Source organism: Ciconia boyciana, chromosome 3, assembly GCF_034638445.1.
Source record: "Ciconia boyciana chromosome 3, ASM3463844v1, whole genome shotgun sequence".
Lineage (NCBI taxonomy): Eukaryota > Metazoa > Chordata > Aves > Ciconiiformes > Ciconiidae > Ciconia > Ciconia boyciana.
The window spans coordinates 102,141,719-102,155,200 of record NC_132936.1 but is presented as its reverse complement, the minus strand read 5'-3'; the positions used below and the strand labels follow the sequence as shown (position 1 = coordinate 102,155,200).

Below are 13,482 nucleotides of genomic sequence, written 5' to 3'. Positions count from 1 at the left end.
ACTCTGCTTTAGAGACAGGAATACATAAGTGTTAGAATTAATATGGTTTTGGAATCTAGCAGTTCCATTGAAAAAGATACTAACCATCAAATATTTGCAAGTAATTGCAGGTGCAAGGGGGGGATGGAGGTTAAAATCTGTTTTTTTAGCATCTGGTATGTTGTATGGTAAATCCCATTCAGTCATGTTGAAGAGGTTATTTCACATAGTGTTCAGGTTTGGAACTAGTTGCCTTTGTTTTGACTTAGTAGCCAGTGAACTTTCTTCTGTGATGGATGGATCCATCTGGCTTGAAGGCATCGTCAGCGAAATGCAACTCAGTACCAACTAGTTAGAAGGATGGGAGAGAAGTACAGGGAAGAAACAAGATGATAGGGTGGTCCCATTGCAAGATTTTTGCTGCTTTTCTCTCTAAAAGAGAAAGATACTGTATGGCGTAAAAAATTGTGGTGTACAATGGTAAACATAGTCCTGAAAAGGTACAGTTCTTACAATTGGAATAGTAATTCCTTGTTTTAAAATCTTTTAACAAATAAAATGTACCATAAAATGTGAATAATATTTTATGGTTGAGTTTCAGTAGTGGTTGGGGTTACAGTCAAGATCGTTGAAGATGCTGTGGAATTGTGAACATTCTCTGCAAATATCTAATGAAAGATGATATTTTTCTCTGAAGAGTAACTAAACTATAAATGTTTTGATTTGGTACCAACATATGAGTGACTACAGAGATGGTTGGGTTTTTTCCTTCCTGCAGCGGATAAATCCCTCTGCAGAAATGGTTATGATTGATAGGATGTTTAACCAGGAAGAAAGGGCATCTCTGACCCGGGATAAGCGTCTTGCACTAGTGGATCCTGGTAAGTAATGGTTAACTTCTGACTCTTACAAAAGCGGCCTAAGTACAGAGCGTTTAAAAATAGTTGTGGATACAGTGAGGCACTGATTGCTAGGGATTCCAGTAATCGAAATACTGAGTAAGTGGTTGCAAGTTAAATTTTAATAACTCCAAATTCAGCAGTCTAGGAACACTGTAAGGTTGAAGGCAGTTATTTGGGGAAAAATACATTTGACCTGTTCAGCAGATAAATATTTCTGAGTTTCCTTTGACAATAGTCATGACTCCTGCATGATCTCAATTCTACTAGGGAAGAATCTGTGAGTTTGCTGGCAGTCAGAAAGAACACTGCTGCATGAAGCATGAATACTCTTGTTCATCTTAATGAAGTGTTGCTTTTGGAATGTCATGGCAGCATTTTTAACCAGACTGTTGTTGAATGTAACAACTAGAAACACATTATTTGTGTAAGATAACAGTTACTGTTTGTTTAAATGTTCTGCATATCCTGCATATTTTAAAAGATACTCAGAGGATGTGTTGAAGAAGATATTAGTCTTCCAGATACCTTATTTGCATACATAAAATGCTAGGAAGCGCCCTTAGTCTGGTTTTACAGTGCATGTATGTGCGTAGTATGCTGATGGATTTGGCGATAATCTCCTACACTGGATGCAGCAGAAAACTTAAGGATGTGTACGTCTCTTAAAGACATGAATCTGTAGGCTGTGGATGTTATTTGAATTTTAATACTCAGGAAGTACGTTGGAGTGTCTGTTATTTTGATGTATAGGTAATTTAAGTAAAATGTTGTTACTTAATTTTCAGATGGTTATCAGGCTGATTTTTGTTGTTCTGCCAAACAATTTGATAAAACAGCTGAAGAAGCACAGTCCAGCAAAAGTGACCATCAGTCTAGCAAAACATTATCTTCTCGAAGTCAGACTACCAAAACCCAAGCTAGAGACCGACCAAAATCCAGCTCAGCAGAGTCCACAAATCACAGTAAACTTCCTCTAGTGCCTAACAACATTCTGACACCACAAGAAGGAATAGCTTCTACTAAAAAGTCGGAGAGCCTCACTAAAGCTTTAAAGTTTGAAAAAGCTAATTGTTCTTCTGACAGCCAATACGTGGCCCTTTCTGAAGAAAAGATGGCTGGGAAAGATCTTGCCAAGTCCACTGAGAATTCTTCGAGTTCTGAAGACTTGTCAAAAACTGTGTCAAGAGGCGGTCATGGAACACACAATAAAATATCAAGGAACACAGTTCAATCTTTCTCAAAGGTAACGTGTAATAATTCCCTCCAAGACAAAACCCTGAGGAGCTCTCCAAAGAATGAGGTTTTACATCCTGATAACAGAAAAGGCTCTGGTGAACCCCAGCAAGACTTACTGCTCAGTAAGAGTTTAGAAACTACATTTAAAAACATCTTGGAACTTAAAAAAGCTGGGAGACAGCCACAAAACGAGGCGACAAGTAGCAGCTCGGTTGAATTAGAATTTCCCAATTTTTCACCTATTGCTTCACAAGAAAACTGCCTGGAAAAATTTATTCCAGACCACAGTGAAGGTGTTGTAGAAACTGACTCAATTTTAGAAGCAGCTGTAAATAGTATCTTAGAGTGTTAATAGTTACAGTACCATGGACAAGTTATGTTTCTCTTAGCAGAAGCAAATGTGAATGACACCGCAAGTACAGCCTGACATGCATTTAAGGTTAACCTTTCTAAACTAGATTCTGTTCTGTGTTTGAGAGCAATACTCATTGTGGTTACAGTGAGATATCCAAGTAAAGTTAATCCTTGGTAGAATGCAGTCTGTTAGGGCCTTACTATTTCAAGTATTATTATGATAGTGCTTTTGATAATTGTGCGGTACTGCAACATAACAAGGTTGCAGGTTGTTAGGCCCTATGTAATATGGTAATATACTGACAATCACAGTCATTTGAAAGGATATATTTATTAAGAAAATGTTTTTAAAAAGTGATGGAAGCAACAATTCTCCCTTACTCTTCTCTTCCCCAAATCATCAAATTTTTAGTTCTGGAAAACCCACTGTACCTCTATTCAGAAGTGATTATTTGCTTTGTTAATGAATCTGTGTTCTAGGATTCTTAAGTTGGAAGGATATCATCAGTGTGTTTACAAGGCTTCATAATTTAAACTTAAAGTGCTTTTCTATTGCTTTCTGAGCAGAAACTAGTACTTGATGATATATTTGTAGTGGGTAACTTTAGTCTGTGGGATGATATTATATGAACTTAGTCACAGTGGCATGATATGAAGTAATAAATGCTTGACTAAGGAAGGTAGAATGGAAGCCAGTAAATGGCAAAGTGTACAGGATGAGGCCATGATAGAGCCATGAATTTATATATATAATACATATATATATGTTAACTCTTGAGGAAAAGATTTTGCATTTTATAATTGGATGTAGTCAGCCTTGAGTCTTTCTGAAGTGGTATAAATGTTTTTTTTTTTTTATTTGTTGTTTGTTTTTTTTAGACCAAGTGTCAAAAGCACTTTTTTTTGAAAACTGTTATGATATTTGTAGGTTATATTTTAAAAGGACATTAGCCTTACTCTGATTAAATTTAAAGGCCAGTGTTTATTTTTGATTTTTTTTGCTTTTTGCTGTCAGAGAATGTTAAATCATCCACCGTAGCAGTCATAATTATCAAGATATGTACAGACCAAAGTCGATCAGCAGTCCCATTGTTTAAACATATCAAAAAGTGTGTAATTATTAATTCATATTGTAGAGCCAAGTGAAACCATTGCATGGTTTGTATTTGGCTTGCTGTCATGTTGTTAAGATAGAATCTTATTATTTTATTTATTTATTTTAATCTATGACATCTTTTTTCTTTTTGCTGCCCATGCTGCTTTTTCCTAGTTTACTTTGGTCATGAGTGCTTTTGTGCACATAAGTGCGCTGACGTTTGTCACGTGCGTGTAGTACATATGTCTGCTCAGGAGGATATAGCTTTTGTGATTTCTAAGGTATGCTCATGTTCTCCCCCAGACCTTCTTCACAATTTCTTAGAAAAATTACCAGCCATTTTCCGGGCTTGCTGATTACAATTTTCATAATAGAGAGGCTCATTGTGACAAGCTGTGGTTGTCAGTCAGATTGCCAGGAAAGAAAACAGAAGGTTTTGCTGTCATGTAATTCAGTCCATCTGAATATCGCGAAAGAAAGCAGAATTAGATCCTTGTGACAGTAGAAGATTACAGTGCAACTCAGTGTTGAGCTACAGTCCACTGTCTGACCGCTAAAGGAAACCAAATCTAGAAAGCAATGTGAGAAAGATGAACTTACTTAAAATCCATTTCCCCTTCAACGTGAATGGAAATACTGGTTTTGTATGTTACTAATTGCCATTTAAAAAAAATTGTGCCAATTTTAAAGTACATGTTTGTAAAAACCCAACATTCCCAAGTGTTGTATAAAATATTCAAGGTAATAATAAGTATTGCCAGTTTTAAATTTTTAGTTAGGTGTCCATAGAATAGATTCTCAGGCGGTTAGTTGTTTTCTTATTGGCAAAACTGACAATATAGTCTTCACCTATTGCCTTTTTAGATTTAATAATATGCTCATGGCTGTGTATCCTGATGGGTATTTTATTTTATCATTTTGGAAATCTAACCATTCTAAACTATCTAGGAAGGAAAACAGTAAGTTACACAGCCGTATGTTAAGTAGTTAAATTTTTCTTTTATAGGGAAAAAAAAAAGTAAAGTTGCACATTCATTGATCCACTTGCTTTTTGTACCACCTCAAAATGGGTATGGGGTTTCCAGCCTCTCTATAGCAAATACATATGAAGTATCAGGCTATGTGTCTTCTGTTGGATCTCATTTGGGGATGGGGGACAACGGCATATAAAAAATGACAAATTACAAAAAGTAATCATGGTTGATTTGGTCAGACACATTTCTCTGAACTACTTATGAGAGGAACCCATTGAACAATCCTAGCAAGATTAATCTTAGATTGTTAATGTTCTGTTGTTCACTCCTTCGAATTCAGTTCTAAAGGAATTCTGGTACGTGGTGAAGCAGTAAATGAAAGAATTGTATTTTTGTTGTGCGTTTAAAAAAAAAAAGTATGAATTTATTAATCATATGGGCTCAAGTCCAGCAAAGTATTGTGAATGTGCATGACTTCAAACATGTTTTCATATTTTGCTGGATCAGCATTGTGATTTCAATGTTATTTAATACTGCCTAATATTAAAACAAATTTTAAACTGGCAATTAAGAAAACTATGTTCGTTTTGAAGATTTTAGTATAATTTATCTGTTAGATTAGGGAGGCCTTACAGACTGACTTCACTTAAAGAGGATGTGTCACTTATTGTCAGTGTGGTATGGACTTTATTTGCTTAAATACCTTCATTTGTAAAGTATGTCTCACTTGAAATTGCTTTGTATACATTTTGTAAAAATATTTATAAAATGTTTTGTAAAAAAAAAAGTATAACAAATTGCAGTTTATTTTGTTATGTTGGATAAATACTGTTAAAAGACACAAGTCAGTAAATATATTGTTAATCCATGGATAGGAAATGTTTAGTTGGAGATTACAAATTGAAACAACCATTGCAATACAGCCAAAGATTTGGGAAAAAATGTCTATCTGTGATTGTCTTGATTTAACCAAGTTGAATATTTACATTTCCAAAAGAGGATTGTTCTCAGTTGTAAGTAATATGGTTGCAAAATATTCTTACTCCTGTGCTTTTTATAATGCAGCCCTGTTATACTTAATAGGCCAACTTTCCATACTCTTTATGAGTCTTTCTGAACATACGCTATTAGGACTTGGTTCGTGTGGCATTATAACTACATATAGTAACATTGATCTCCAAATAACAAGGTTGCCAACGGTTCTGCTCTGTTGTCATTGGAAATCTTGCTGTGGTGAGGTTCCTGAGACATGCTCTCCTTCTCCAGCATGTTTTCACAAGATAGAGGCATCATCTTCCTGATACATTGGGGAGGTAGAAGCAAAGAGAGGATTTTGTTACTCAGCTGGCTACCTCATCCATGACGCAGGTTTCTGAGTTGTACCAATTGCATTTGGTTATAGATGCGTGTGTTTGCAGTGTTTCCCATTCCTTCCTTTTGGCTGTGGGAAGATATTATAATTGCTGGTGATGTAATGCTTCTTCCTACTTTTAGAGGGGTGATGAACCTTTTCTTACTGTGATTGAATTTTTCAGAAAGTATGCTGAAATTCTGATCTAGTAAAGCTCTTACGCTTGGAACTTAAACACTTTATTTTTGGAGGCTATGAAAACGAAGGATTGGTGAAGTGCACTGCCTCTCAACTTGGAGTAGGGCCTGCAGTATTGAAAGGTAGAAATCTTTATGGTTAGTATTCATTATTTTGTCAATGAGACAAAATAAACATGCATTTTTGAATGCTTCTCACATGGATTCAGACAGTAACAACATGAATAAAATCAGTTGTATATTATTTTAATCTCTGTTTGGGTTAGGATGGCTAAGCATCTTGGCATTTTTTTTCTTTTTATCATGTCCCTGTAGAATTACCAGGCAAACTTTCTGGGTTGGGAGACATTTGATGTAGTTTACCGTGCAGCTGTATTCACTTTAGAGTATCTTTTCGTTACAAGAACATGGTGTATTTTTTAAATTGCCTTTCAGTAGTGTTTTTATGGTGGAGTTCGTTATGTTTATTCCAACGTTCAGGGCAGAATTTCTGAGGATTTGGGCATATATGTTAATGCATAGCTTATTTAAGATAAAGTCAGAACACCTTTCATTTTGAGGATCCGTACAAAGAAAAAAAAATTGCCAGAATAAGCTTGGCGCAAGGAAAGGTATGTAAGTAATTTTAAACCTTGGAGAAATTCCTCTCTTCTTCAGGAAGTCTTTTCTTTATAAGCCTTTGAATTTTTCCTTTAGAATTGTACGTGCTTTTTCTTGGAGTTTTCACAGTGATGTGTTTGTCAGCTTCAAGAAATGCAAGAAATTGTCTTTGTGACTTGGGGGTCACCTGTCGCTTTGGTTAAAGTCATTGCAAAAAATAAGCAAGTTTCGATGAAGATCTAAACAGCAGCAGCTCTGGTGCACAGATAAAAAACACTGTACACAGATTTCAGATTGCAGTAGTGGTGGGTATACTGAATTATTGGTATATAATTTATGGATCAGCATTTGTCTTTTTATGCTACTAGTCTTGCAAGTAGTCATTGTACTGGAAATTGAAACCAATGTGTCCATAACAACTAGTTGCAATAGGTAAACACCAAGCAAACTTGAGCAAGCTTGCTGTACTAGGGAAGAAAAAGATGAAAAGGACACTAGGTGTCCAGCTGAACCAATATTTTTGGTGTAAAAGCAAAAACCTCTAAAGTTGCCCTGTTGTGTGCTGAGCATAAAACCCTCCTTTTTTTTTTTCTAGACTTGATATCATACAGTTTTGTGGGGAAAAATGTTCTACAAATGGAGGAAGATGCTAAATCAGAATTTAACGCTCTTCTGTAGTATACTCTTTGCTGGCTCCATATGCTAGCTTTTGTTTAGGTGGGTGCCATGTTTCTGCAGATTATGAGCCTTCTGGCATGTAGCACTCAGTCTTCATTGCTGCTTTTGCACCGCAGGATTTTTTGGAGCAATTTCTTCCAATTCCCCCCCCCCCCCCCCCCCTTTTTTTTCTTGAAAAGGAAATCATAGAATAATTTAGGTTGGAAAAGACCCTTAAGATCATCGAGTCCAACCATTAACCTAACGGTGCCAAGTCAAATGAAGTGCTCTCCTTTGAGGTGAATTGTTGCAACTATATTAATGAAATGACAGCAATTTTAGAATTCAGTGCTTTGAAGGGGAAGAAAGGTTAGTTAGTCCATGCTGATTCATCTAGACAGCTTTTAATGTTTCAGTTAGCTTTTACGTCTACATAGCTTTTCATGACACAGTGTAGTCATAGCAGAGACCAAATTTTCAAAATTATCCTGAACTCTTGGCTATACAAGTTCCTTACTGTGACGTTTATTACAACTTATGAAGATAGTGCTGTTTCATTCTAATTAATTTACCACAACAGACTTGTCCTGGTAGAGCTCCACTGTCTCTGCACACCACTGAGGTGGAAGTAATGTAGACCTAACTTTGTCATTCCTTTCTAGACACCTCGCATGTAGGGCCTGATCCACAGTCTGTTGAATCAGTGGAAAGATGATTTTCAATTAAGGATTATGGCGGTAATACTTCTCTTTAAAAAATAAAAATTAAAAAAGCATGAAATTTAATTGATATAATATCCTCGGGTGGAAGGCGATGCAAGGACTCTCGGATTCTACAGCAATGACCATCTTGGCACTTAGGTAGGTAGCATTATATAATTAATGGTGTTATTTGGGGTGATGGTTGAATAAAATGTTTTCATATAAGCAGGCTGATAATTTTTTCCTCTAAACATTATACATGTTTAATAATTACTGCACAGTTCTGAAAGTACAAAGCTTTACTCTCTTCAGTGAACTTTGACTCCAAATGTTCATACTGAGATGTAAAACCATGCACAAGTCACGGTGAGAAATTATTGCAAGTAGTTAACCTCAGGTAAGTGGTGCAGTAGCTGGAATTATAAAAGTGAGCTAAAATAGTTGACATTTATATGAGGCTAAAATCCTGTCTGGATTATTGTGACTAAAACTAAAGTTCAGCAGCTGAAATTAAATTCAGAAATTACAAATTGTGAAGTTTAATTGGAGAAGTACAAGGTTGAAATCATTAAAATAATGCATGTCGTTCCTGAGCTGTGTCTCAGCAATTGGATTCTCATCAATTTCAACCTCTGGGAATTACTTCAGAGATACTCAAAACTACCAGATTTTTTAAATTATCAGATGGCACATAAAAGACACTGGAAAAAGGTGCTTGTTTTTTAAACTTCCCATATAACTTCTAAAGCTGTAATCACGAATTATGCTATTATTTTTGTGAGTGAATTCCATTTGCCGATGAGTCAGGCAGCTAATAGGCTTCAAGAAGGGCTGCATGCAGCATGTACTTGTTTACATACAGAAAAACTCAGTTAAAGGAAATTTGGCCCGATTTGGCTTCAAGTGATTATTGGTGGAAGTCAAGGGGCTAATATTATAAATACAGGTATTTAGATGCTTTTCTTACACTGCAGCATTCAGCCACTAGGTCAGCACTGACAAAATACGTATATAAATTTCCGTTTTGTTCTCTCTGGAGTACTTTGTGATGTAAACAAGAATATTTCTGTGCTATTACTGAATTTGAGTAACTTTTAAAACTCAGTTTGAGGCTGATTTCACCTGGGGTTAGAACTTCTCCTTCCAAAGTCTCATTCCAAAGTGCAATAATACACTGAAACTGTATTTCAATTACCTAATATATGTTTCAGGCTCTTTTTTTTTAGACATACTGTGGTTGATGTGTGCGTGGTGCATATCCTTCAAGTGAGCAGCAGCAGAGACCGATGCTGTTGGAAACCTGCTGTAGTTCATTTCACAGCCTGATACTGCTAGGTGTACCTGAGTCTGATAAATGGCAAACAATAAAAATGCATGTGCTTGATATTACTGAGGCTGAACAATTCAATTTCACCTTGCTTTCAAGGTAAAATTAATCAGGGAATAGGGGATTTGGAAGGCCCCTGTTAACGGGGGCCAGTAACAGACCAGTCTGCTGTGGCTGTGAAGGGTTGGATATCGAGTGCTCAGGAACAGGGACTTGGAAACCTTTGTGTACGGAGAAGGAAATTCAGGTGAAGCCGAAGGAGACGAGGCTCCGGGGTTTGGAAGAGATGAGCAGGAAGGTAGGTAGGTAGATGTGTGTGGGATGGATTTTGTGGGGACCTTTGACATTTGAATGACTAAACTTGATTTTAAAAACACAGGATGTATTGTACACACAGGAAGTTGCACGGGATTGTATCCATTTCTGTATTAGATGCCATAATTAACATTTTAAAAAATGATTAAACATACTGTCTTTTTTTTTTTTTCCCCTTTGCACCTCTGAAAATATCTGGATGATACTGGCTGAAGAATGAATTTAGCAACATAGTGAATATTCTACTTGGATGTAGATTTGTATGTCTCAGTGTTGCAAGGAGGGGCTCAACACACAGTTTGAAAGCTGGTTGTGAAAGAACGTAGCTAATACGCAAGGTCTGGTTTTAAATTGAGCAAGACCATTACTAAAAATTGTGAGTAAACGCCAAAATATTGTGGAACTGGGGAAGTGTGTTCATGATACTGAATGAGCATCATTGGCAACATATTCCTTACCAAGAGGTAAGGAAGGTGTAAAACCTATTTGCTACTGTGCTGGTTTTTTTCTGGGGTTAAATTTTCCCCATTGATAGAAAAGAGTAGATTTTGAGTTTTTAGTGAAAACGTATATAGCCACATGACACTGGTAATCATTAGTATTCAGTTTATGAGAATGCGTTATGTTACTCTTGCCTATTAAGGAGGGCAATTTTAATTCTGTGACAACCAGTCTGAGAGTTAAAACTTATTTCCCAAGAAGTTGAAGACCTGCTTTTTTTAAAAGTTGAATTACACCACATTTGATTTGTCAAAGCCAAAAGAGAGGTGCCACCCCGCTCTGATTTTTTGTTGTTGTTTTATCCTTTGGCAATCAAATTTGAAGCCCCTAAGTAAATAAGCATTCTCGGATACTTCTAGCCTTAAGTCACTTTGACCTGTTTCTGCAGCAGTGTTCTGTGAGAGACTGCCCGCTTTATTTCAGAGCCATTGTGATCAAGCAGGATCCTACAAATCATCGTAACTGTTTATCTGTACTCCCATTTTCTTTAAGTGAGATATAATAACTTTTGGGAGAATTTAGTTTTATGTCTTTAATTTGTAAACTCTCTAGCTAAGAGACCCCCTTTGTTGTTTGCATGCAGATGTCTTTAGCATCTACCCCAAGCAGGGTGAAGGTATTTTCTTTCTTACCTGTCTAGCTTGGTACAAATAAATACTAATCTAGATATCAGGGTAGGATTATTGGTGACAGTGAAAACTGGAAATTTGATTTTTTTTTTCTTTTTTTTCTTTTTCATCTGCCATGCTCTTTCAGACCTGAAAGTGCTAATAGCAGCTTTATGGCTACAACTCTGATACCAGGGTCCAGGCATGGAATGAATGTGAGACTGACGGTTGGAGTTAACCATGCCGTGAACAGTGAGACCAGGTTCAAGGAGCCTCAAAAAGTTATAGGCGAATACAGTTCTGTTCATCTGTACTGCAATCCAAAGGCAATATTTGACTTGAAACCCAGTTTTGTTGTGTGTATGGAGAGGAAGAGGAGAACGAGCAGACATAAATTGTGAAAGATCCGTTGTTTTTTAGAACTGCCAAAGCATGAGGATGTTTGCTTGCTTCTTGGTATCCCTCCTTTACCTAACAAGGCTGCAGGAGCTTTGGCATCAATGAGTTGACTGAGCCTTCTGTAAAAGGTTTAAAAAAAGAAAAAGGAGGGTAGAAAGCCAAATACTCAGCTGTGTGTGTGTCTCTGTTCCAGGGGTAGTTCAGTAACATCAGGTTCTATGCAAATAAACAGTAGGTTTCAATTGTCTGCTGCTAATTATCGCCCAAATTTGATTTGCACACTCTTCAAAGGGAGCATATCTTTCCATTTAGTTATTTGTTTCAGTGTGATGAATCTTTAATGCAAACCAAACGTGGGTCAATTTCCAACTGGAAAAAAAATGCGAGGAATGCGTTTATCCGCAGTCATATCAGTGTCTCTCTTCAGTTTCATATATGTGGTGATTCATGGCCTCAGTGGGGAGGTGAGTTTGTGTCAATCGCTGAATTGGCTTTGCCTGTTTGGCAAGTTTGTAAAGGGTTTGGTCAGTTGTAGAAGGGCTTAAAGAATTGTGCCTAAAGGGATGGTTCTGGTGGGCTTTGAGTAACGAGAGGAAGTTTTAAAGTTATACAGATGTAACAACATCTCATTCTGAGTACTATTTCCCCCCAGATACTGTTTTCCCTTATGCAACATCAGGTCAGTTGGTCCTTTGCGCACACATTTTTTTCTCCTCCAGTAATTTTCAATCTTTATAAGCAGGGTATTTGTTCCTCTCTCTGCAGTGGTGCAGCCTAAAGTCTCTGAGGACATTGAAATAATGGTTGCATGCCTTTCTTCCACCAAAAGCATCAACTACAACATATAGGCCTATCATGAGAAATTAAGGCAATTTAAGAAACATCTGATGCAGTGATTGACTAGGTAGATGTTGAGCACTGCCTTGGAAATCTTGCAGTGCTGTGTCATCTGGACATTGTCCTGGGCTCTAGGTGACCCTGCTTGAGCAGGGGCATTGGGCAAGATGACCTTCCATGGTCCCTTCCAACCTCAACCATTCTGTGATTCTATGCCAATAATATTTAGCAAAAACAGTGAAGAGAGGATATTTAAGTGTGCAGTACTAAATGTAACTTTGGTTTCACTGACTGCAGTTTTGAATTGAACTTTTTGGGGTCACACAGGTGATGGGATGTGTTGAAAAATGCATTGCTTTCAGTTCTTCATGACCTAGAAAGAGAATATATTGTCAAAAACGTGTTAAAAGATTTTTACCAGGCAAACACTTAGTATTTTAGAAAAAACAGAATTACAGGTGTCTGTATGACTATTTATCCTGCTTAAGGGAGCATATTTTTAATTTTTATGCTCTCATAGATTAAGTGCTGAGAACGCTAGCAGTGCCCTGTGCACGTGTCATACAGTGCATTCACGTGCTTAACACACTCACCACATTCCGACCTTTTGGACCTGTAGTTATCCTTGCCTGTCAGAGAGCTTTTTAATTACATGTCTGCCTGCTCTTCTCCCAGGGATGCCTGTCTTAGTGCTCAGGTACCTTGTACTGTAGTCAGGTCTATCTAACGGCTTGTCCGCGTGCTACGCAGAAGTTATACCAAGCCTAATGAGGCCAAAGCCCCATCTGAACAGCATCTCCATTTCCTAGGTAAGAGTCTGTCCCCCAGCAAAATGCTTAGCATCGATTCCCACTTTCTCAGCCTCCTCTAAGAGTCAGACTTCCTTCTCCGGTTGACTCTGCTGGCAAGAGCGCCCATCTCCCAGATCCCTGGGTACTCCCAGCACCAGTCTTCGTGAAGCCAAAATAGCAACTGGCAGTAAAGTAGGTGTCATCTTTAGCAGAGCTGGCTCTTGAGTATTTCCCAAACGCCGCAGCTGCTGATCCTCGGTTGGGGAGTCTGCTCTACGCTGTAGCTCGTAACTCCAGGCAGTCATAAAGTGTTCGCTGGATGGAGTGAATGCTCTTCATTTTAACAGGCCTTGACTGTTTTCACCACTAAAAATATTCAATGCCCATCCTCATGCACAGACTCTGTCAGTTATCTAGTCTATCATCTGCTACTGCAGTAGGGGCCAGCTTCCCCCTTGAGAAGGGTCTTGATCTCTTCCTTCAGCTCATGGGGAAAGTGGCGCTGGCAACTGCTCTCTGGGCACAGATGGCAAACTTAGAAGGTCCTTGTTCAGACATTTGAGCCTCTGCTTTTTCTGCATCTTGAAATCACTCTTTGTGATAAAACTTTATTATTTATTTAGTGCCTTTGTGCTGTAATGGATCCAGCCAAAGAGC

General features: G+C 37.6%; 1 protein-coding gene across 6 annotated transcripts in view; it reads left to right on the top strand.

The window, feature by feature from the left end:
• BICRAL (BICRA like chromatin remodeling complex associated protein) overlaps positions 1 to 5,492 on the top strand; it is a 46,541-nt gene extending 41,049 nt beyond the window's left edge. For all 6 annotated transcript variants that reach the window (XM_072856826.1, XM_072856825.1, XM_072856828.1 and 3 more), the window contains exons 11-12: positions 758 to 860; positions 1,667 to 5,492. In XM_072856826.1, coding sequence (XP_072712927.1) covers positions 758 to 860; positions 1,667 to 2,469 — 906 coding nt within the window. In that variant the 3' untranslated portion in view covers positions 2,470 to 5,492. The remainder of the gene's footprint in view (positions 1 to 757; positions 861 to 1,666) is intronic.
• Positions 5,493 to 13,482: the final 7,990 nt, after the last annotated feature.